This window comes from Rhamphochromis longiceps, linkage group LG16, assembly GCF_057381845.1.
Source record: "Rhamphochromis longiceps isolate RC_006_pf linkage group LG16, R_longiceps_female_GT1.1, whole genome shotgun sequence".
Taxonomy (NCBI): domain Eukaryota; kingdom Metazoa; phylum Chordata; class Actinopteri; order Cichliformes; family Cichlidae; genus Rhamphochromis; species Rhamphochromis longiceps.
In genome coordinates, this window is record NC_140572.1 from 17,609,133 (window position 1) to 17,633,605 (window position 24,473).

At 41.0% G+C, this 24,473-nt stretch overlaps 1 protein-coding gene across 5 annotated transcripts; it reads left to right on the plus strand.

The window, feature by feature from the left end:
• The first annotated feature begins 2,668 nt into the window (after positions 1-2,668).
• dcbld2 (discoidin, CUB and LCCL domain containing 2) lies at positions 2,669-23,714 on the plus strand. 5 transcript variants are annotated; one of them, XM_085385696.1, is made up of 15 exons: positions 2,669-3,033; positions 6,709-6,933; positions 8,770-8,907; positions 11,925-11,976; positions 12,061-12,133; positions 14,262-14,395; positions 14,567-14,607; positions 15,147-15,347; positions 17,684-17,808; positions 18,300-18,447; positions 19,394-19,528; positions 19,627-19,717; positions 19,829-19,878; positions 19,960-20,097; positions 21,819-23,714. In XM_085385696.1, the coding sequence occupies exons 1-15, from the start codon at positions 2,931-2,933 to the stop codon at positions 22,211-22,213; spliced, it is 2,049 nt and encodes a 682-aa protein (XP_085241822.1). In that variant the 5' UTR covers positions 2,669-2,930; the 3' UTR covers positions 22,214-23,714. The 5 variants fall into 5 exon arrangements, with proteins under 5 accessions (XP_085241822.1, XP_085241823.1, XP_085241819.1 ...); XM_085385697.1 differs by having other exon boundaries at positions 19,963-20,097; XM_085385694.1 differs by having other exon boundaries at positions 2,670-3,033; positions 19,394-19,534.
• The last annotated feature ends 759 nt before the right edge of the window (positions 23,715-24,473 follow it).

The following is a 24,473-nucleotide window of genomic DNA, read 5'->3' on the forward strand; positions in this document are numbered from 1 at the left end:
TTAAAATCTATTTTCTATAAATATGCTGTTTGTTGTATTCCACTGGGTTGAATTATTCACCTTCCAGCCTCAAACTTCATATAGCATGTAATCTATATTGAGCTTCTAGGGAAATTTGTAAGCATGTCCCTCTAAGGGACAGCTCGATAAGTCTGCCACTGAGAATATACTGGAATTCCCCCTTGTGCACAAATGTCTCACAGAAAAACAGATAAGGAATGCAAAGGAGAGAGCGGGTGGGCCATGTGTAGAAGAAGTGGATAGAAATCCACTTCATTTACCCACAGAAAAGAATAATTTCAGCATAAGGGTCTATCTAGCTATTGTATACTTTTATACGCCCTCAATGATATCTGCCTATGGTCTACAGCACACACATGGGCCTATCCAGCCAGAGGGGGGAGAAATAATTCTGAATCATCCAACATATTACTCACATACTACAGGCTAAAAACTGTGTTTGTTGCTACATGTAACTATTGGTTACTCTGACAATTCCTTCACATTTGAGCTCTCTGCCAAGTGAGGGTGTATTGGAGAACAATGATAAGTGGATATTTCTTAATTCTCTGCAGTGTCCAGCCAAAGCCTGGGCGTATGATACAGTATGTGCTACCCACCCATTAATCAACCTTAATCAGTGTCTTTCTATAAAATCTCCTTGATAATCGGATTTCCCATTATGTAAATTCTCTTGTGTGGGATGTGTGTTTTCAGACGATACACTAATGGTGTAATAAATAATGGGTAAATGGGTAAAAAGACACTAAGGTCATTTGCTCACACAGATCCAGGAAAACACAGGACCCCTTAAGTCCCAGAAATTGCATCAAAGGTTAGATTACTGCTGATTCACCAGCAATGCATATTCAGTCGAGTGCTTTAGTATTTTCTTTGTTTACATTGTGCATAAAAATGCAGTTTAACCTCCTTGTACTTATATCAATTGTAGTGTTTAGTTTATGGAAAAGGAAAAAAACAGGAAGTGTGAGGCACCTTGTATTAGTTTCATAGCAAAATTACATAAAATTTACCATTATGTCATTTTGAATTTCCCTCTGCTAATTCTACTATTTTGTTTAATTGCATATAGATGATGTATGCTTCCTAGAAGGTGGACCCCTTCTTTGCTGAATTCCCCCATTTCTATTCATTTATTTTTATTATTTCTTTCACCACCACCATAAGTATAGAAGGTGATTTTTTTTAAATTAATTGGACAATAGATTCAGTGATATAGAATTGATATTAAATTAATGTATGTACAGGTGTACAGTCACCTGTGCATCACCATTTTGCTAGCAAATTGTGCTAATGAAATGCATTTTACTAATTCATTGTCACTGAATGTTGCCATCCACTGAAAGCAGAAGTTCTCACAGTTTGGTGGTCTCGAGCTTTGAGGTGTGTGTTAACACAATACTGCATCTTTGTGGGAGTTGACATCCCAGCAAGGTCAAACTGAGCAACGCTCAGAGAAACTGCAAATAACCAAAACCCATATCTCTGACTTTACGGGCCTCAGCTAACATGTTAAATACTAATGTTCACAACAGTAAAATTAGAAAAAAGCTGAATATGTGTAGTGTTTTATTTAGAAAGGCTGCCAGGAGAAAGCCCGTTTTCTTTAAAAACAACATGGCAGGACAGGTGATTTTTGTTCAAATGCAAACTTGCCTTTGAACAAACCACAAGACTGCTGTAACAAAGTCAATAACACACAGTGTCGTGATTGGAGAAAACCAAACATGACATATTAACACAAACACCTGATACGAACTGTCAAGCATGGCGGTGGAGGGATGATGAGTGGGGGTTGTTTTGCACTGACAGGACCTGGATGCCTTGCTGTCACTGAGTCCACCACGAACTCCGACAGCTAAAGCTCCATTTCCAAGAATTATTACTTTGTTTTCATTTAGATTATTAGTATTGTCATATGTATTGCTTTATTGCAGTTACAATCACAGTATCCTAAACATTACTATTATTTACTCTGTAAAAAGAAGAAGACTAAGATGAAGACTGAAAAATAAAATCACAGTGAGATGTGAAATAAAAAGTGTGCAAAAAATTAATAAAATGTTAAAAGCAGTAAATTCTATCGTTTCATTGTCTATCTTTTTTTAAATAGCACCTCCTTTGTGTTGAGCACTTTAATCCGTAAAACCCAGCATGATTTGGTCCTGTTTCAACTTTTAAATCCTATTCAGTGTTTTAATAATGGAATAGAACAATATGGCTTTATACAGCAGATCCTCTGACTTGCCCTTGCAGGATGTGATCAGTTATTATTGACACCTGTGCTGTTCCTGCTCTGCCATGTCCAAACGTGTGCGAAAAAGAGATTCTCACAAAGAGAGCTTTTGTTTTTGAAACATGAGTAGACTACTCTCTGCAGGACTTTTACCTGGATAAAGGATTTCATTTCGCATTTACTAAGACTGGGAGAGTGTGGTTTAAGAAGCAAACAGAAGCACGGATTGTAGGGTCTGCAGGGTGTTGTCTAAGTGTTTCCTTTTGGTGACCAGGTGGATTTTTGGGGGGTGGACGTTTTTATTATATGAGTGCAGCAGGTGCTGAAGGTTGGGGTGGGGGGTGCTTGCAGGCAGTACAAGACCATTTAGACCACTTGGGGGACTCGGGTATCCCAGTCCAGGAGGAGGAGCCTCGGTGGAGTGGAGGAAGTAGCTCCACAGATTGGATAAGTGTGTGTGCGTGTGGAGCGTTTACCTCCATAGTGTGTTTGTCGCAAACCACTGGACTATTGAGCGATAAGAAAAGAGAAGCAAAGAAAAAATCCTCAGGAAGACACCACCCGCGGACTGTATCTCGAAGAGATGAAGGGTTGCCTTTCTTTTTATTTCCACGGTACAGGTTGAATCAGCCGGCCAGGAAGCAAGCATTATGCATTCAGACTGCAGGCTGCTATGGGCAGAGCGGTAATGGTGGGCAGGGGACCGACAGGGGCCGGGGTTCTCGTCTTGTCGATACTCATCATTCTCACCACGGAGAGCTGTGGAGGGCAGAAAGGTTTGTACCACTCGGCAGTGCAGTGACAACTGGACGAGCTGTGTGTGACCGCGGAAACCCGCGGCCATGCCGATTTAAAGTGTAAACACAGACGTGTCGATGTTTCGTGGGATGTTTAAAGTGTGTTGTCATGGTCAACAAAACTTAAACCTACCTTACATGGCCCTGTGTGTGTGCGCGTGTACGTGGAATTGAGCACAGCTCGCCACCGCCCGTCGTGATGTTTTTCTTTTTTGGTGTGAGACGGTTGTAGTAAAACCAGGCAAACCGGTTCCTACAAAAACTGATACTGTTGGGAAATAACTGCCGCCTTATAAAACGGGTGCTTACCGAATTAACGTGCTGCATGAAATGTTTTGGCTAACGTTGAAAGCAACAGTATGCTGCTTATGTGCTTTTCCTGGTGCCCCTGTTCTCTTTAAATTGACAGACTTTTTTAATGGAGTCTGGTTTTTGAGGTCTCTACGAGAGGACCGCACGTTTGGGTGCTTGTGGCCTTGTTGCCTTTTTCAGGTAGCCCAATTTTTACTTTAAAGCTAGCATAACAACCCCGGGTAACAATATATTTTGGTTGGAGGATGCTAACCTGCGCTATATTATAGCTAAATGCAAAAAAAAAAAAAAAAAAAAAATATATATATATATATATATATATATATATATATATATATATATATATATATATATATATATATATATATATATATATATATATAAAAAATTTTTATTTTAAAGTCAACAGTCCTCAGGTGGCCTCAGATTGGGGGTGGGGTAGCAGTGGGGGTAATGCTGTAAACACGTGGACATAGTGTGTCATAACTTGCAGTTCACGTTAACTGTACATTCACATTAATAGATGGGTGTGATGATAGACATTTGCTTTTAGTATTGTTTCTTGAGCCTGAGAGCTCTCCTTTTATGAAAGTAATCTGCACTCCTGTTAAGCACCATACAGTTGCTCGGTAACTTTTGTGAGTCAGGGTGAGGGAAGCTGCTTTGTTTTTGTCCTGTTCATCTGGATAATGTCCACTGAGAGGCTCTTACGTAACTGCAGGTCCACAGAACATCGAGTTAGCACCATGAAGCGTGACTGCTTAGTGTTATCTCAGAGCCACACACAACATCCACAGACTCTGAGGCTTTGCTTTCTCTCTCACACACACGCTCTGTTGAAACACAGCTTTTAATTTTTGAAAAAGTCTCTAAATCATCTTACATGTAATCGTTAACTTTCAGGTTCATGTGTTGTTCTCTGGAGAACAGCCAACATTTTTTTTTTTTTTTTGTCTATAAAAACTAAACAAGAAGTAATACTTAGCCCTTCACTGAACACCATTACTGCATTGGATTACATAATTTAACAGGCACTGTTATTAAAAGTATGGCAGCATTAAAATCTTTGTTTTTGTTGTTGACCAAATGCTATAAGTTTTCAAAAAGTAAGAAGTTCAAGTGTCATTACATCTGAATTTCTTGTGTATAGATTTTGCATAAAGTATGGCAGATATGTTAAAGTGAGAAACTGGTCATTCTATAAGTGTTTCACAAGCTAGTGGGCGACTTACAGTGAAATCCCTGCTGGACTCAGCAGCACTGGACACTTCTGCATGTGCCGCAAAGGTCATTATAAACAACAGGAATCAGTCGCTCTGGAAAGCAAGCTGGGTTATGTGAGGACACCCTCACTAAATTAGCCCAAACATCTTTTTCTGTATTATGCTCTGCTTAAAAAAAAAAAGAAAAGAAAGAAAGATACTAGTTCATATTGGTCAACATACACTCACCAGCCACAACATTTAGCTACACCTTGCTAAGTACTCGATTGGACCCCTGCCTTAATTCTTTATGGCATAGCTAAACCAAGGAAGCATTCCTGAGGGATCTTGGTCCATATTGACATGATTGAGATCTATCAACTGTTCAGCCTGTTTGAGCACAGTCAACTCATGTTATAGAGTCCAGTATGAGATGATTTGAGCTTTGCGACATGGTGGTTTATCTTGCAGGAGATGGCTACACTGTCACTGATGTCAAAGGTAGTACTCAGGTACATGATGCTCGGTTGGTGCTGAGGTGGCAGTGTACAAAAAAAAACCTATCCCCCACACCATTACACCACCACCAACAGCCTGAACTGTTGATACAAGGCAGGATGGATCATTTATTTCCTGATTGTTTAAGCCAAATTCTGATCCTACCTCCTAGACTCAACAGACCAGGCATTATTTTGTGGGTCTGTGAGTTGTAGCCTCAGTTTCCTGCCCCTAGCTGACAGCTGTGGCACCCAGTGTGGTCTTCTGCTTCTGTAGCCCCGCTACTTCAAGGTTTCATGTATCAGGCATTCAGAGATGCTCTTCTGTGCACGTTGGTTGTAATGAATGGTTATTTGAATTACTTTTGCCTTCCTGTCAAGTCAAGCCTCTGACATCATCTGGGCATTTTTTGCCCACACAACTGCCACCCACTGGATAATTTTCTCTTTTATGGGTCATTCTCTATATTCCCAAGAAATGGATCTCAGGAAAATCAGAGTACATCAGAAGTTTCTGAAATATTCAATTCAGTCTAGTCCATCGGGCAACAAAAAGAACGTTTAAAGTCCCTAAAATCACGTTAATTCCTCATTATGATTCTTAGCTTGGTCAACTTTACAATTTCTCTGTCTAAATGCATTGAGCTGCAGTCATGTGATTGCCTGATGAGATAATGGTGTTATCGATATGATGAACAGGACAGCTTTCGACATTTTCCAGGGTTCACATGCATTGTCATTGTTAGCCCCTTTTAAAGGCGATGCTTGCCTCGAGTTCTTCACCTTTTTCTCAAAGACACCCTCTGGAGGAAGCTCATTTGCATTGCTTGTATGCAACGTCATTGTTTCAGTCACTACCCACTGCTTGTGTCCATAGCACAAGGTAGGAATGTAGACAGACAAGCTAATCAACAGTTTTACTGTCACATCTACATTACTACACTACTTTAGTTCTTCCGCTTCACGCTGCAAAACGCCCAAGTGTGACGTCGAGAGCATCACCTGACGAAGTCAAGAGAGCAATCCTGAGACCAGCAAAGTCGAGCCACTCCCCTACTTGGCTGCTCCTAGAAATTCTCTCCATAAAATTCAGAGAATCGCATCAGAACTTTTCTGACCAGTTTATGATGTCATTGTGGTTAGAGCCATCTTTTATATACGGTCTATGGATATAAACATTTTATGTATAACAACTATTTTGTTTACTTTTTCAAAATGCTAATTCAGTTTGAGCAGACTAAAGGTAAAGCCCCAGCCAGATGTGAAGCAATAAGCTGCTAGCTCGTTGCCTGTTTATACTTGTATTGGGGATCATTTTGAACTGCGGGGTAACTCAGCAGGACAGTGCAAGTTGAACTGACTTAAAATAAACCTCAGTTGTCACGTTTTTGCAATTTAATTGCTTAAGGAAACATTAAACCTTACATATCTTTGCTTGTTTTAAGTGAAACTGAGTAAATATATCCTCTATTGCAACAAGATCTCAGTGACCATGAACACAAACTCAACAAAAGCTAGTTTTTGCCCAGTAACCAAGAGATGTGGTGTTACTTTTATACTTTAGATGGTGTAAATCACACCCACTTTTTTTTTTCTTGCGTTTCTTGAAACCCAAACTGGTTTTTTTTTTTGTTGTTCCACAGGTGATGGCTGTGGCCCCAGTGTACTTGGCCCCGAGAGTGGGACTCTGTCCTCTCTGGGATACCCAAGGACGTATCCGAACAACACTGTGTGCGAGTGGGAGATCAGTGTGCCGCATGACAAGAGGATCCATTTTCTCTTTGCTTTATTGGACTTAGAAGACAGCGACTGCCAGGTCAACTACCTCCGCCTGTACAACGGCATCGGTCCAAACAGGAGCGAGATTGGTGAGGGTGACAGGCGGATGTTAAACTAGACTTAATGTTTTGTAGAGGGCAAATCCAAGTTGTTGTTAAAAATAAACATGCAGTAAACAATACAGAGTAAGGGAATCCTGCTTGTTTCTATATAAAGCAGCAGATCAGTCTGTGATAGGTTTTTGTCAGGTTTTGGACTGATCTTTGGAAAGCCCTTCTCTGTGCGTCATTCTAACACTGCCTATTGGGTGTCAGAGTCTAACAATTTTCTGAAATCGACAGTTCAACATTCACACCCACTCTGTCATGATTGGCCGGTGTCCAAAGATGAGAGAGACTGTACCCACAGTTTAATCATTTTTCTCTAGCTTTCCTTTCTTCTGTCACTCTTCTTACAAATAATGAACTGCCATACTACTGAAGAGACTGTGTCATTGTTATTAACCCATTATCTTAATTCTGTTGCGTCTTCCTTTTCTTGATGATGTCTGGCTTTTCACTTCAATGTTGTGTGCGGACGTTTGAAATGCCTGCAAACGCCTCTTCTTTCAGATGAGCTTGGAAAACGCGTCTTATGAGCAGATAATGAACATTATCTGTTTATAGGCACAGGAGAAATGTGGTTATTACATTAAAGGAGTTAAATGTCAGGAAATTGGAGGACCTATTGTCTTTCACTGTTATAACCTCGCCATTGTAAGTTATTAGGCAGATTTCGCCCTGATCGCAGCCAAGGGTGGATTATTTTAAGCTATGGGTGTTTTTGGGCAGTTTAATACGCTAAAGTCAGAGTCATTGCATGATGCTTAGGGAATATAAAGCCTGCTAAGGTCATGCGTTTGTTTCCAACATTGGTCTTTGCTAATACGAGGTGCTAATACATACTACTAATAGAGATGCACAGCAGCGTCTCTGAGCCTTTTTATTATTGAGTTTCTCATATTTTTACCATCAGACGTCTAACCTTGGTAGATCAGAAGCTATCAGAGCAATAAGAAAACTTTGGCCTATTATCACAAGTGTTATATTTAGTATAAACTGAGCAAAACTCGTTTTCATTGCCAAAGCCAGCCATCTTTCGTCCCCCCCGTCTGAATGCGTTGTTACGTTTGTGTTGCTATATCAGATTTAAAGTAACAAATGCTTAAAATAATCAGTTGTAACATTTCTTATGTCTTTGTGCTATTTCCAATCAAATGTTGGCTTTAAATGATTTACAAAATACTGCACTCTGCTTTCATCTCACACAGCCTCAGCAACAAGTTTATGCCTCCTAGAATATTGGTCAAATTCTAGTGAAATGTGCACATGTTGCGCTCACGGTCAAGGTCACATTTGTCATTTTACGTGCAATAACCTGTGAATTGAGCCGGATGAGCTGCTGCCTGATTGTGAAAATTTTCAATAACCAGATTGACATTGTCCCAAGGTTTTTGGAAACACTGTTGCCTTATATCAATCTAAAATATTGCTATGTATGGATGTAAAGCATTGGAAAGTGTATTATAATACATGATGGTGCACATGAATATCTCAACAAATATATCAGTCTGTGGCTGACGAGTCTGCATCATATATGTTGTTGTTATTATTATTATATATTTATATTATAATTTAGGCCATTATGACCATGAAGGAGGTGTTAGGTTGCTCTTTATCAGAAGGGTCTTATAAAGACCTGCATTTAACTTGGTGAATCCTGGAGAAAGAAAATTAGATTGAATTTTCCCAGAATATATCCGAGACACTCCTCAAGTCCATCTTACTTAATGAAACTGATGAAATCTTGTTTTTGTGGTTTTGTTTTTTTGGGGCATTAATTTGTGTAACTGACCAGCCTCTTTGTTTCCCTGTTCTGCTTAACAGTGAAGCTCTGCGGGTTGGGTCTGAAGGTTGAACATCTGTTCAATTCCACTGGCAACCAGGCCACTGTGCAGTTCATGAGTGGGACCCACCATACTGGACGCGGTTTCTACCTGTCCTACTCCACCACTGAACACGCAGGTAACGGCAGACTCTCAGCTCACCCACGCCGAAGTCTCTCATTGTCTTCTTATCATCCCAGCCTGCAGTAACAGTCGTGTGGTTCAGAAATCTCAAGTTTGAGCTTGTGTGCACGTCTGCTTCGGCCCCGGGGGTGGGGGAATAAGACTTGATTCAGCGATTGTGAGTTTGGGTTAATCACAGCTATTTCGTTCTGCACCTTCACATTATTTTAACAGCTCTGAAGTAATCTGGGTGTTCTGGAAAAGTCTTGCACGCAGATCAGTAACACATGGGTTTGTCTAAAAGCTGGCAACCTGTTACTGTTGGTGTGTAAGAACTGCAGATCTCCCTCCTGTTGGATCATCCAGTTTTCTCTATGTTTGTCAAAAATCCTGCCGGTGTTAGTGGATGAAAACGTCAGTCGATCAGTCCGGGCAAAAGTGATACACCTAACACCTAATTGGCCAACACTGCAACCTCTAGATGGGACTGTCTAAGTTTTCTGTTTCTAATGGGTAAAGTTGGAACAGGTCTGACTTTCTATGGCTGCCTTAAACATCTTTTTGAGGATTGTGCATGCAGTTTTTCCACTGGGCCAATTCAGATGTGTCCAAACACTTGGAACCAAGAGAATCTTTAATGGGGCTGGGCAGGGAGGGTGACTCGTCATTTTATTTTGCTAATTTAATCATCTGCCTCTTAAAGAATTCCATTTGGTAAATAACAAACTGATGTAATGGAGTTGAAAGCACGCGCATGCTAATAAATAGATATTTGGCCATTGTGCACATTCTTGGTGCTAGTTTCTGGGAAATAACCCTTCTTCAATGTCCACTGTGCTTAAAAACAGTGTCACTCTAAGTCATATTTGAAAACTAGTGCTTTTGTATTGCCTGGATATTTAATATCATATATTAGTTGCAACAAGTTAGTCAATTAGAGGCTGCAGAACATCCTTTCATGTGATTGCTCGATTTAGATCCTTTGGCTTTTTTCCCCCCAGTTTAAAAAGAAAATGGTTCTAAATATTTGTGTGTTTGTGCAAAATGCCCCTTCTCACACACCGGCTAATATGTTCTCATACTGACAGTGTTATATGTATGTTGAATGTTTTTATGATCAGGACCAATGTAGATGACATGCATGCCTCATTATCCTATATGCAAACGATATCCATGGTGATAAAAAGACCACACAAAAAAAGAAAGGTGGGAGTTGAATAGAGAACTGTGTGTTCACTTCTGTGGCGACGGCGCTCGAGGCCGCATGAGAGGCTTTTTACGATGTGGTGTTTGCTCACCGCTGAATACGAATTTAAACATGCAGCAAAGATAAGGAGCTGCTCTGCTGTGACTGTCTGGAATTCCAGCTGCAGTATGTGCAGGGTGATCATGCTAGTGGGCATCGTTTCAGATGGCTGTTTTTCTTACATAAATGCGAGAACAGCGAGGGGTGGCATGAGCAGATGCTAACCACTGAATGTGCACAATTTTGGGTTTAGTCAGATTGAAAATTAGCAGCATGCCATGACTGGGGGGAAAAAAGTAAATCTACTGTTTTCTTACTGGATGTGTTCCCACTGGGCTGTGATGGTTAAAGCTGAGTGTAGTTAATGAAAGTAGCAGGGAGGGGGTGAAGGAAAATCCAGACTTTTTGGGAAGTGGAAAAGGGGCAAAGCCACAGTGAAGCCACAATGGCACTGAGGGGTAAAAGGAAGTGAGAGTAATTGAAAAAATATTCATGGTTTGTGGTTTTATTGTAAGACTTGCATCCTGTGAGAAAGTCCTAATTGAGCTCAACTGTGATATATTACACAGTAGTGAGGTTGCAGGATTAGATGAATTGTAACGGACACGAGAAACAGCCGGTGGCAGCTCGATCCAAGGCACTCATGTTAGAGTTCTGCACAGGGACAATGGGGACAAAGCTGTACGTTAGCTTAATTACCAAGGATTTAAAATTAGAGATTTATTTCCTTAGTAAGCATCTCCCTTGTTTCTGAAGACGTGCCTCGTCATGTGGATGCTTTGGAGATAAATGGATAATTGGAGCCACAAGAAGAAAGCCGCAGCAGTGACGTGTGTGCGATGCAGTAATATTTTTGTCTTGGCGGTTATCTCAGCTCGACTGAATCACTGCAAGGCAAACAAGGCCATCAGTGCGCCCAGCCACTTTTTCCACAAAGGCGCTGATGTGCGTGATGTCGTCTTGTAACTGATGCATGCAGATGAGCGTGGGTGGACAGTTTGCACAGCTAAGTAACTGAGTAACCATGGTGATTGGGGGTGTTTGTCATTTTTTTGACTCATTGGTTGGTCTGCCAGATAAAGGGTTTTATTTTTCTCTTTGTAATGTGGTGAAGACTCCCACACACTGACCATCTCCACGAGGTTTATTTACACTTCTTAGTAGCCCACATCATCCTGTTGGACTTCACGTCCACACCCAACTGACATACCTCTCCAATAACACACATCCTTCACTGGATGACTTTAACGTGTTCGACCTGGATGTGAAAAACAACCAAAATTGCTCCAAAATGAACTGATTCCAGCTACTTAATGCAATTACTTTGCTGTGTTTATTTGTCTGCTGTGATCCAGTGAGAGTGAACTGAACATCTGCTCGCTTGAACAACACAAAATAAATAAAAAAACATTTCAACCTGAGTGCTCTGGATGGTTGCTTTTAGCCATTCTAGCAGCGGTGCACTCTGTTGAATGGTCCATCTCACCACTTTGCTTCACAGCTGTTTAATGTTTAATGTACCCACCCTCGTGACACTCCGAGGAATCCCAGTGGGGCTTATGATTCGCTCACTGTCACCGTGAGGCCAAATTTAGTCAGAACGTTGGATTTGTCGAAATGTATGTTTAACATTAATCAGCAATTACGATGATGATTAGCTGGATATGGTAAACGGTTCAAAAGGTAAAGAAACTGAAAGGGTGGATTTAAGAAGAAAATAAAAGTGGGTGATACTTTATCAAGAACATGCAGAGACCAGTTCTGATGCTGTTTATTTGCCTTTGCAGATCTAATCACCTGCGTGGACAAGGGAATGAACTTCACCGAGGCAGAGTACAGGTAAACAGAGTTTGCTTTTTGTGCATGTCGGCGCACTGATTATACTGGTGGATATGAACTGTGAACGTGCCGCTCTCTTTTTAGGAAGTACTGTCCGGCAGGCTGCTTGACATCTACAGAGGAGATTTCTGGAACTATACCCAATGGTTACAGAGAGGTGGGTACACGCCCCGTCTATGCACAGACATACACGTGCATCGCTTTTATTTATGTTTTCTTAGCTACAAGTTATCTTTGTGAAGGAGGCGAAAGGAGCGGTGGCTCAAACGTGTCTTGGATTGATGACCTCACAGCACTCCCGCTGCGTGTGAGGTCACGGGCACTAAGTCTCTGGTTGATGACCTCATGTTTAGAGCTTGAGGATGTCTCATAAGGAGCGAAGGGAGGAAGGGAGCGAGAGAGGGAGTGGTGCTGCTGGCTGACGGGAGGATAGGGAGGAGCGTGGGGTTGTGCTTCAGGGAACGAGGCGCCCCACAGGAACAGAGGAGGGGCAGGGTCAGCGGGTGAAAGGGAGGTGAGATAATAGTTTGGCTGAAAATAATAACCTTGTAATCCAGTCCAGCTGCAGGGGAGGTGTGTGTGTGTGTGTGTGTGTGTGTGTGTGTGTGTGTGTGTGTGTGTGTGTGTGTGTGTGTGTGTGTGTGTGTGTGTGTGTGTGTGTGTGTGTGTGGCAAAAAGCCTGAAGAGTGAATCAGTGTGATTAGAGGTTGGAGAAACCCTTTGTGTATGTGCATGCCTGAGCCGCTTTTGCTTGTGTGCATGTGATTCATTCATGATTGTGTCTTTGGGAGTGTGGAATATGATGGTGAGTGTGTGTGCGTCTCTCACAAGGATCAGTTTCTACACCCAGATCATAATCCTGCAGCTGACTTTAGTTTTTTTTAATAATTTTACTTCACAGATTTATTCGGTGATCCATGTTCTGGTATTTATTTATTTATTAAAATTCCCATCTCCCACTTATAACACGTGTTAGCGTGGTTTCCTCTGCTGGAGGCAGGGCACTGTGGTTTGGAGCATTACTTTGTGTTTGTGTTAGGGGTTTTGGCTGGCTCTCTTAAGGATGCGGTATGTGTTTTTGGGGAAGTTTAAGAGTCACACGGAAAGTGTTGATTGCTTGTGGCAGCCTCTAACTGCTACGTGTGTTTGTGAATACATGCGTGGGCTTGTCACTATTCCCCCCCTCCCCCTCCCCCACAATGCCAGCGTGGGTCTTTCCCGTAAGACGATTTTCCCCCTCGCACCACCAGCTGCTCATCGGAAGGAGCTTGTGGCCAGAGCGGGATCAGGTTTTGTCAGTTTCTCAGTGATGTGGCACCAGGTTTTGACAGGAATGCAGCTGGGAGGGAATCATTACCTTCATTGCCACTTATTATCCTCTGTGCACAGAAGTGACATCATCCTGACTCATCAGCCTTTATCTCCCTCGGTTTGAAGGTTAAGCGATTATGCTGCAAAGCGGTACTGCCTGTTTCCACTCAGCAGCTTGAAAATGGAGCAAATTTGTAATGGCACCACATGTGTGCCACATAGGAACGCCACTACTACTCAGATTGTCTTTCCTTTCCCAAAACTTCATGATTCCAAAAAGTTTAACTCTTCAAAGTCTGTGTTTGGGAGGTAGTAAAGATATGGTTTTCAATCAAGCATTTTTCTATTGATGAAACAACTTGTGGGTCCTCTGTTTGGGGGGGGAATCCATCCTCTGCCTATCCTGGGAGGCTGGAGCCTGTCCCAGCTATCACAGGGGAAGAGGCGGGGTGCATCTGAACAGCAAAGATTTTCAGACTTTATGCTGAAAATCTTTGCAAACTAATATGACCAGTCGTACATTAACAACATCAATGACAATGGCCCAACAGACTACAAGTCACAAGACTACAACATGCGGTCAGCATTCATGCAGACAGGAACGACTGGTAGAAAACAGAAACCTCAAGACTGGATGTTTCTCTTGTGACCTGCGAGGTCTGATAAGGTGAAAGAAGTGGACTTTTTAGGTGATTTAAAGTGGTTATAGTAGAAAACAAAGTCTCTCTGAGATGACACTGTTTAACTTTCATTCAAATTTCAACCTCTTTAAATGTCCTCGAGTGATTTACAAATAGCAAGAATTTTTTTTTAATCTCGTGAAAAGTACATTTCAGATGTTAGTTGTAGCTTTTATTTTGGTGAGTCAGATCTGACTCACTTACTCTTTAGTTAATCTGATCTGGTTTGTAACAACAAAAGGACATAATGATAAGAATATATCAGTTTAATCCTTTGTTCCTTTCGTTCCACAGTCCTCCTCTCTGTGTGTGGCAGCAATCCATGCAGGTGTGGTGTCCAATGCAGCAGGAGGGAATATCAGTGTGGTCAACAGCAAAGGCATCTCTCACTATGAGGGCACACTGGCTAACAATGTCACTTCCACTGTGTAAGAGATTCACCACAGTACACACATGCTCTTCTTCTCTGTTTGCTCCTCTTATTAAACGAAATGTACTTGGTCTCTGTCCTAGAGAAGGTTAAATATATATGCAAATATAAATGATTCTGACAGTTTGGTAATCATAATATTTGCTGGATCTTCTTTCTTACTCCTTAGAGGAACTCGGTCAGATAGCCTGTTCACCTTCACGACCAACGGTGAGTCATCCAGGGTCTTTGCTGTATTGTTTTTCCTATTAAGGACATGATTTTCAGATTCTGTTCACTTGCTGTCGATGACATGTTTTTGTGAGAAATACAAGATACAATTTTAAAATTGATTTGTAAGTAAGTTGCTTAAATGATTTATAGGTTGCTTAAGAAACATCCTCAGTTTATCAAACGGGGGAAAAACAAGGGAAAGAGACACTTGTTTAAAGAATTATGATGAATTTCACTTCCTTACTGTCATTATTTTGGTAGGGGTATTTTTAGGTGCTTGTATGGCATTATTTTGTCAGGGGGCTTTTTAAAATGTGATTGTCTGTAAAGAAAATATCAATGTCCGAGCTGGAAAATTCTACAGGGCTCCAAATCTTATGTCAGAGACTGGACATCCAAATATTTTGGGGGACGTTCCCCTGGAATTTCTGTTGCTTGAAGGTTACCTTTTAATGTAATGCAACCCAAACTTTATTTCATTTCTTAAAGATTTTCTGTTCTTATTACTGAAGCTAAGGGTCTGTTTGTGCTTTCAGGCTGCTATGGAACGCTGGGTTTGGCATCTGGGGGCGTTGCTTATACTCAGCTCAGTGCTTCGTCTGTGTTGGACTGGAGCACTCGTGTGTGGGCACCGTCAGGGGCACGGCTCAAAAAGGAGGGACTGCCATGGGCCTCTTCTCAGAGTGACCAGCAGCAGTGGCTGCAGGTAGATCTCAAGAAGGAGAAGCGGATCACAGGTAAACAAAATTCTAATAACAAAGTTATGTTCATTCAATAAACACAACACATACACATACATTATAGCCACTGTCTCTAATTTAGGTTATAGGCTTAGCTGTAAAATCTCACCAGGCTTCAGTGATTGGCTGGTGATTCTCTGACGTTGTCTTGTGACACCTTCCTTTACACAAACGTTGACCTCATCCTCAGGATAAACTGTGACCACATACTTAATCTGTACCTTTACAAAACAAGGTCACCTTCAGGCGAGCTGATAAAGTTTGCAAACCTTTATGAGCAGTGGCTTCAGTGTTTAAGAAAGTTTGGCAGCTTTTGAGTTACATATCTGTAAATTTCTCTTTTCTTATATGCATTGTTGCTTTGTAATATTATCACAAATCAGTTAGATCAGTTTATTTCAAACATTTAACAGACTAAACTACAGTTGACATATACAGACATTCAACAAAATAAAACACCAACTATTTTAATCAAATGTATATAAGTAACTTAGATTTAATGTTTGAGTAGAAAGAAGTATTAACATATACAATCCTTCCCCCTCCTGTCTAGTGAATGATCACAATAATATCTTACTTTCAAATCACATACCCATACCAGGTCATTTATACCTATCCATTGATATATACATGTAAAGAGTGAACGTATTAATGTATTCATGTACACATATTAGGGCTGTGTGATATGACCAAAATCTCATATCCCGATATAAGACTTCTATCGTCCCGATAACGATATAAATCACAAAAATGTAACATTTTCTATAAATTCTGTAAATCTCGGGCAGCTCGACTTGCATGAAGTGTTTCCAGCTGGGCGTCGTGTACCTGGAGTCTAATGTTTTAACCGATGCATGAAACTATACATTTTTAGATATGTTGTAACGGCCGCCGTTTTCTTTGTGAGTATTTATTACACGGCGTGATGCGGGGAAAAGCCTGTTCTAACGTTTGAGTCTAAGGTTTATTTTTTACCACCTGGCGGCTCTTTTTTTTGCTTCTCATCCGTAAATACTCTGCAGATTCTTTCACGTGATTCAGTTTATTTTGAAAAGTGTCAACAGGATCTTGAGCTTTATTGTGAAAGGTTTATGTGGAAAATAAACCAGCGGACATGCGATGGTTTTACCGTTGTTGTTGCTAACCACAACGCATAAAAACAGGCGCTTGTCCGTCTGTAGTGTGGTTATATTAAATATAAAAGAAAGAGAGAACTTTAAGAAATTAATATAGCCACTACAGTGACCATCAAAACCATGAAAAAAATATTGCCCGAAACTTTATTTTGCGACACCACGAAACAAACGATAGCAAATGATACGATAGACGTTTTTATATTGTCATCCGATATATATCGAACAGCCCTAACACATATGTACATACACTCACATGCATATGTACATATACAGCTTTGAATGCCTATATGGACATTCAGATACCACTCAGAGCTTCCTCATCAGTATTTTAGGAAAATGTTTGAACATTTCTGTGTATATGTAGTGTGCATGCCATGGGCACAATTATAGCCCCTTCCAGACATTTGTGTTATGAGTCATTATTGTTGTTTTCAATTCAGAAGGCAGTTGCTTACTTCAGAGCCTCTATAAAAGGGGCGGGGCAGTTGCACCACTGGCAGGCCACAAAAAAATATTTAAAAAAAAATATATATCAAAAATAGAATTCAAACTGGTCGTAGCAAACGGCTGCCCTTCCCTGAGCCTAAATCTGCCGCTGGGTTCTTCCTGTAAAAAGGGAGTTTTTCCTCCCCACTGTTGCAAAGCGCTAACGCAAAGGGGATCGTCTGGTTGTTGGGCTTTCTCTTTATTATTGTACGGTTTTCACCTTACAATATAAAGTGCCTTGAGGAAGTGTTGTGGTGATTTGGCACTATATACGTAAAATAAAATAAACCTTTTGCACATTAATGAAATAAACAATTTTACAATATCATGACTTTTTACTACTTATGTTATAATATAATTTCTATATAGTGAGGGGAGGTACGCCATCTCATTTACAACAGAGGCAAAGACTTGATCAAAGCTGAGATGATGATTGCATCAAAACAGATTTAAGAGATACCAGAGCTCAAGCTTCACAACAAATGCATTCCATGTAAACCATTTACTGCATGTGGCGCTTGAGAATGCCTGATGCAAGACTGTGGTTTCCATAGAACTCAGTATCTCTTCTCATCTCTGATAAAAACGGCAGGCGGTAAATACAGGATGTAGTAAATGGGGAGTGATTCTGGACACAGCCGCAGTCCTGAGCTTTCAGTCGAGTCAGCTGTACGACATCTTCCTGTTTCCTCTCTCTGTGCATGCGTCCAGGAATCATCACCACTGGTTCTACCCTCAGCGAGGAAAAGTGCTACGTTTCAGCATACCGGGTCCTGTACAGTAACGACGGCAAGCAGTGGTCCGGCTACAAAGAATCAAATTCTGTACAAAACAAGGTAATCAATAAACCCTGCTCGCTCAACAGTTACAAAAACAAAAAGAGTGCAAAGCAAAATGACGTAACCCCCTTCTTCCAATTGGTGCAGATGGACCAAAATATCACTTTAGAAGTCTGCAGAGACACTAATATGGATTGTTACCAGAGCAGCTACTATTGACTAAGAGATGTTTATGGCAGGAAATTGGAGCAGTCAGTGGTTTGAGTTAAGTGCTGTGGTAGACAAGTCTGGACACTCAGGCATTAATAATGGATGGATATGGATTTAGTGGCAGAGTTCTTGGGCTGAAACTGCTGTCTATCAGTTCCTTTCTACTGGGATTCTCAGTCTCATATTGTGTGGAGGAAAGTAATTATTAGCTTGCCAAGTTGGAAAGTAATCAGCTTATAGTGCATTTGTCCTCAAACTGAATTGTTCCTGCAGCTGTTACTACACTTGGGTTCAAACCTCTGACACAAATAAGAGAGCTTGCTATTATTTTGTGTTAGATTTTTCAAGGCAACAACAACTACGGAGACGAGGTGAGGAATAACTTCATTCCACCAATCGTGGCCCGGTTTGTGAGGATCAATCCCATCTCGTGGTACAAGAGAATTGCACTCAAGTTGGAGCTGCTTGGCTGCCAAGTTCCTTCAGGTAAATGGGGTGTTTACTGGCAGATCAGCAAAGTGAGCTGATCAACACAGATGTATGTATTGTGCAAACGTTTCGAGACACCACTCATTTCTTTATATTTTGCTAGGCTTTCTCTCCAAAGTTTTTCTTGTACCTGATTATTATTCAACTACTTAATACTGTCATATGAATAATTTAAGCAAAAAAAAAAAACGACACCAAACTCGGATGAACTATAATTGTCTCAAACTAACCAAAGAGCCAATTTTCAATTTAGATTTAAATTTAAAATCTTTGTTACTAGTTACTAGATGGTTTCAGAGGAAGAGTGGTTGGCCCGAAACCTGAAGTCTTAAGGAAAGGAAACATGGAGAAAAGAGATGCCAAATTACAGAATAAGAAAACTAAAAAATCAGTGGAAGGGGAGGTCAAACAGCAGTGACCATTTTACATGTAAAACATGGTGGAGCTGCTTTCATGGTTTGGGGCTGTATTTCAGCTAGAGGTGTTGTCAAAGTTGGTGCAGTAAAAACATATCTGAATGGGGGAAAAAAAACACAATGGAACACCCCTAAGTCATGAATTGACCTCCCAGGGCTTGGATCTCATTACTGAAGGAGTGTTGAATCATCTTGATGGAACAGAACAAAAGGCAGCCAACATCCAAAGAAGAGGTTTGAATGTCTTTTAAGATGGACAGCTATTCCTGAAGGCTGCTTAAATAGATTATACAAATGCTGCCTAGTAGAGTTCAGGCTGTGTTGAAGAATAAAGGTGGTCATACCAAATGTTGACTTTCAAGCCCGTTAGAATTGTACCAACTGTGGATTTCCATTGAATATTTCCACATTTCATTAACTTGCTAGAAAAAAATGTTTCCATTTTCCCAGCAACAAATAAAGAACTGCAGGGTGGCTTGAGACATTAGCACCGTACTGGAAGTACATTTGTATTCATTTACTTGCAGAAAGGCGCACGACAGATTTGAGGCCAAGGATGTCCCCTCCCCGTCGTACTCCTGGCGGCACAAAACATCCACCTCACCTTGGCCAAACAACACCTACCCCAAACATAAGAAACACCACCATGCCTCCCCACACTGGTAAAGGTGCGTGCAGTTTTTGACAACAACACTTAAAAAAAGTATTTTATATTATAATAACTTTGTGCATCCCCCCCCCCCCCCCCCCCCCCTTTTAGATGTGACTCTGGCAGCAGTCCTGGTTCCCGTGTTGGTCATGGTCGTGACTCTCATACTGATTGTGTGCTGTGCTTGCCACTGGAAGAACAGGTATTCATCTTCTTTCTTCGTGTTTTTGTGTGTTTGTTTTTGGGGGGGGGGGTTGGTTTTTTTTGTTTTTTTTGTTTTTTTTGCCCTTTTGACTTTACTCGTCTCTGGCAGGAAAAAGACTTCTGAGGGAACGTATGATCTTCCTCACTTGGATAGCACAGGTACGTCATCGCCGTGCAGGACAGCTCAGTTTGCCTGGATGTGTTTTGTGGACTTACTGTTGCACCTCTGTGCATCTGTAGCAGACTGGTGGAAAAGCATGAAGCAGCTACTGCCCTCCAAGATGGTGGAGACGGAGGATTCGGTGCGATACAGCAGCAGTGAAGTCAGCCGGCTAACGGGGAGGGGTGTCGTACCAGGGCTACATGCTGAACCTGCAGGTAAATGCTGTCGCCTGCAGTAGCTGCTGAAGTAACCAGGCGTTCTTAGTACAGTGCTAATTTTGTCGAATTAGGTTTGTATTTATTGACATGCAGTGTTGGAAAAATGCATCTGCAGCCACCCTGATTTCTTTTTTAAAATATTGTTTTTATGCATATTTGTTACACTTATACATTTCAGATCATGAAACTAATTTTAATCTTAGACAAAGAAAACCAGACTAAACACACAGTGCGGATTTTAAATGATGATTTCGTTTATTGAGGGGGAAAAAGTGATTCAGACCTACCTGGCCCTGCGCGAAAATGTAATTGCCCCCTAAACCTAATAACAGGTTGTGCCACCCTTGGCAGCAAAAACTATAACCAAATGTTTGCAGTAACATAACGACTAATCTTTGACATCACTGCAGAGGAATTTAGGACGGCTCTTCTTTGCAGAATTGTTTTAATTTAGACACATTGGAAGCTTTTCCCAGCATGAACAGCTTGTTTAAGGTCTTCTCATTGTCCTGCTGCGTAACCCAGGTGTGCGTGAGCTTCAAGGACTTCCGGAAAAAAACAGAATTCAGGATTCCACCAATGACTGCAGTTAAGTTATCCTGAAGCAGCCCTAGTCCATGACACTACCACCACCATGTTTGACTCTTGGTTTGATGTTGTTCTGGGGTCTTTTGTGACCTGGATGAGTTGTCGATGTGCAAAGTTTTGTTGAAATTTCTCCTATTGTGGATTGTGTGGTTCACTGGAACCTTAGAAATGCTTTTCTAGCCCTTTTCTACTTTAGCTCCAGACTGATAGTTGTCAGTGACTTTGTTTCACAGCTGTTTCTTTAGCTTGTAGCATGATGTGTTGCTTTTTGAGATCTCTTAGCCTGCTTCAGGTTCGAAAGGTACAACAGGTTCTGTTTGAGTGATTTCTTGATTCAACAGGTCTTAATCAGGTCTGGTTGTGGAGAGTGACATTTTCCACAGGTTTCCAAAAAATGTCATTAATCACAGTTAAGTGGGGGAAATAGTATTTTAGCCCCCTTAATAAATGATATAATTTAAAAACTCAAAATTTTGTGCTTACTTGTGTTAAAATTGGTTTGATCTGAACCAATTAAGTGTGACAAATATGCAAAAAAATAACAAATTGGGAAGGGGGCAAATATTTATTCACAACACTGTAAAATGTGTTTCTATCTAGTGTTTTCTTTTTCACACAAATCCAGAATCAAAGACTTTCACTTCCTGTCTGTAGCACACATTCAATATCTGAGTGGTATTTATCTGATGTCCTCTAAATAAATCACACTTCTTAACATGTCTAAACTATTTTTATCAGTTAAATGTTGGTTTTGTTCTTTCTGTAGAGTATTTGGCTAAAACAAAAAAAAAAAGGATTGAATAACATACTTTTATATATACCAGTTTTTCCCACTTCAGGGCAGAGTTAAGTTTTGAAGAGATTAGATATTCAATTAGTTCCACTAATTGCAGGGTTAGCGGTTTGATTTCCCACATCCTGGATTGCTGCTACAAACCTCTGTGCAGCTGCAGATTGCTTCTATAAAATTAGAAAGTTAAAGGCTTTTGTAACATAGAAATTCAATTATTAATCGGTTTCCTTAGTTGCTTAGCATTCTAGAGAATTTGGGAGCAATTTCAAGAAGTAACCTGGTATCTGTATGATGCCCTTGATTTTTAATATTTCTTTACTGTACACTTTCCTTTCAGAATATGCCCAACCACTCGTAAGTGGCGTAACAACATTAGGAGCAAGGTCAACCTTTAAACCAGATGATGGGCCTTCCCCAAGATACTCTGATCCAGACCTGTATGACGCCCCCATCTCTTCAGGTTTATGCCACGCCTACGCCGAACCCCTGCCATCTTCAGGATCTGAATACGCTACGCCCATTGTGGTTGACATGGGTTTGAAGCAGCCCTCGACTTTGTGTAATTTCATGGGCACCAGGCCCGGCTCACTGCATCCGTGGACAGACAGTGGCCAGTCAGGGAGCACTGCATACGATAGACCCAAAACCTCCACTGAACTTGCCACACCCACTGAGGATCTGACTTATCAGGTACCTCAAAAAAGCACTCAAAAGCCAACAGGACAGGGCTGAAAAGCTTGAATGCACATGGCCTTAATCTGCCCCTCACTACCAACGCGACCCAGAGGATAAAGATGGGGTTGAGTTGAGAGCCGTTGAGCTTTGTGCTTGAGTCTTGAATGAACACTACCTTCGCTTTAGATTCATCCGGAGATGTCTGTTTCCTAATTGTTTCTGCATGGCCACAAACAGCTTGTGTAGTGCCATTAGAGTCCTATCACTGAAATCACAAAGATGAATGTGCTCGTGCCAGGCGTGAGTCGGAAATGGATGAACGGAAAGAGTGGAGGGTGAAAAGAAGAAAGCTGACTACTATTTGATAAAGACTTTGTCCCTGTTTTGTGATTTTTATTTTTCTCTTTTTAAAGGTCTTGCATCCTGTGAAACTGTGATTTCCATTCTGCCGCTGTCTGTTACACACTAAACTAGATCCAACTGAAATGTACCCGATGATTTACATCCATCGAATCTGAGGGTTTTCGTACTGAATTAATTGCATGTTGAGGAGTTTCTCGTTTGCAGCGAGACTCTTGCTTTCCACGGTACGTCGTTGTCTTATTTTATTTTAAAAGCATGACTTGAAATTGTGTATAGTTCTAGTAATTCCATTACTGCAATCCTGTTTAAAAACTCAAATGATTTATGAATATTTATTTTTTATTTCACATCCTGCTGATAAGGAGAGACTCTTTAATAGTAAGCATCCCGCCACTCAGTAACGCGCTGTTATCGATACCTGACTGACAATAAATTTTGTTTTATAGATGTATAAAAGAAAAGGTCAGGAGAATCAATCCAGTGAACGTCCAAAAATCCTTTGAAAATACTCTTTGTAGTATTGGGAGACCAAACGTTGCCTTTTCTGTGTTTATGCAATGTTGATTCACAACAGAGCCGACTTTCACAATCGTGCCAACATCCCAAGTTTAGCCAAATAAACATTTGCGCAGTCTTAATGATTTATTTTTTTCTGTTTTCTACATTGTTGGATGAAAGAAAAGGTACAAGTAAAAAGCGGTAGATGAGCAAACATGTTACAGCTGTGATAACTTTATAGTTTGTGTGTTTCTTAGATCGTGTTTTGTGGATCGTGGTGATTGTCTGGTGATGAAATTGGGTGTTGTGACTTGTTCCATTATTCGTATCTCTGTGCATCAGTGTCTGTACGTGCGTAAAGCTGTCGTCATATTTTGGCCTTGTGGGGTTTTTGGACAATTTACAGTGTGGCTTATAGTAGGACGTCGTCTGTAGCACCGATAGACCTGCGTTCCTCTCCTTCGCCTGTGCTACTCATGTGCAGGTGGAGGAGAAATGCAGAACAAGCTGCTTCATATCTTTTACAAGAACAACAACCTGATCCTAAAGGTGTTGTTCCAACAGCTGTACCACTGTCACGCTTTGATCGTGCTCAGTAACCAGTTTTCCAGAGCTCCAGGTGCTCCCTGGTCACAGAAGGGTTGAGTTTGTGGCTCTCACTGATTGTATATAGAAATAAAGAGTTTTTAAAAGAAAATGTTGTAGTTCTTGGCATTTTTCAAGAAGATTTACTAATTATTTGTCTGTTTCTGTTTAATGTTTGGTGAAAGAGGTTCTGGGTTGAATCCAGCCCGGCGGCCTTTCTGTGTGGAGTTGGATGTTCTCGTTGTCTGTGTGGGTTCTCTGGGTTCTTCTGCAGGTATTCTAACTTCCTCCCACAGTGCAAAGACATACATGGGTTTAGGTTAATTGGTGACTCTGAATTGACAATAGGTGTTAATGCGAGTGTTGGAGGGTTAACAGTCTTTGTGTTAACCCTCCAACAGGTTAGTGGCCTGTCCTGGGTGTACTCTCCCTCTTGCCCTATGACAGCTTGGATTGCCTCCATCCCATCTATGACCCCGAGCTGGATAACGAAGAGAATGGATGGATGTTTTTCCTTTGTTTTTGTTCTTTTTTTTGTGAAAGCTTTTTAACGTGACAACCCCACACCATAAAAGATGCCTCCCCCTTTAGTCTGAACTGTGAGCTATTAACTTGCTAAATACTGCCACGTGTTATGTTCATGTTTTCTCCCCACCCCAGAAAGAGTAACATGGGTATCAAACTACTTCCTCAGGATTTGCTTGTCCAGTGTGTTGGACTGCCAGTGTAGCAGTTAACACACGGAAGACTGGCAGGAGACAAAATCCCAGTCTAAGAAGCTAGAGTACTCCCGGCCCCAAGCCTGGATAAACGGGATTGTGTAAAATCGAATCTACAATCAAATGTGGCTCAATCTGCTGCGGTGACCCGT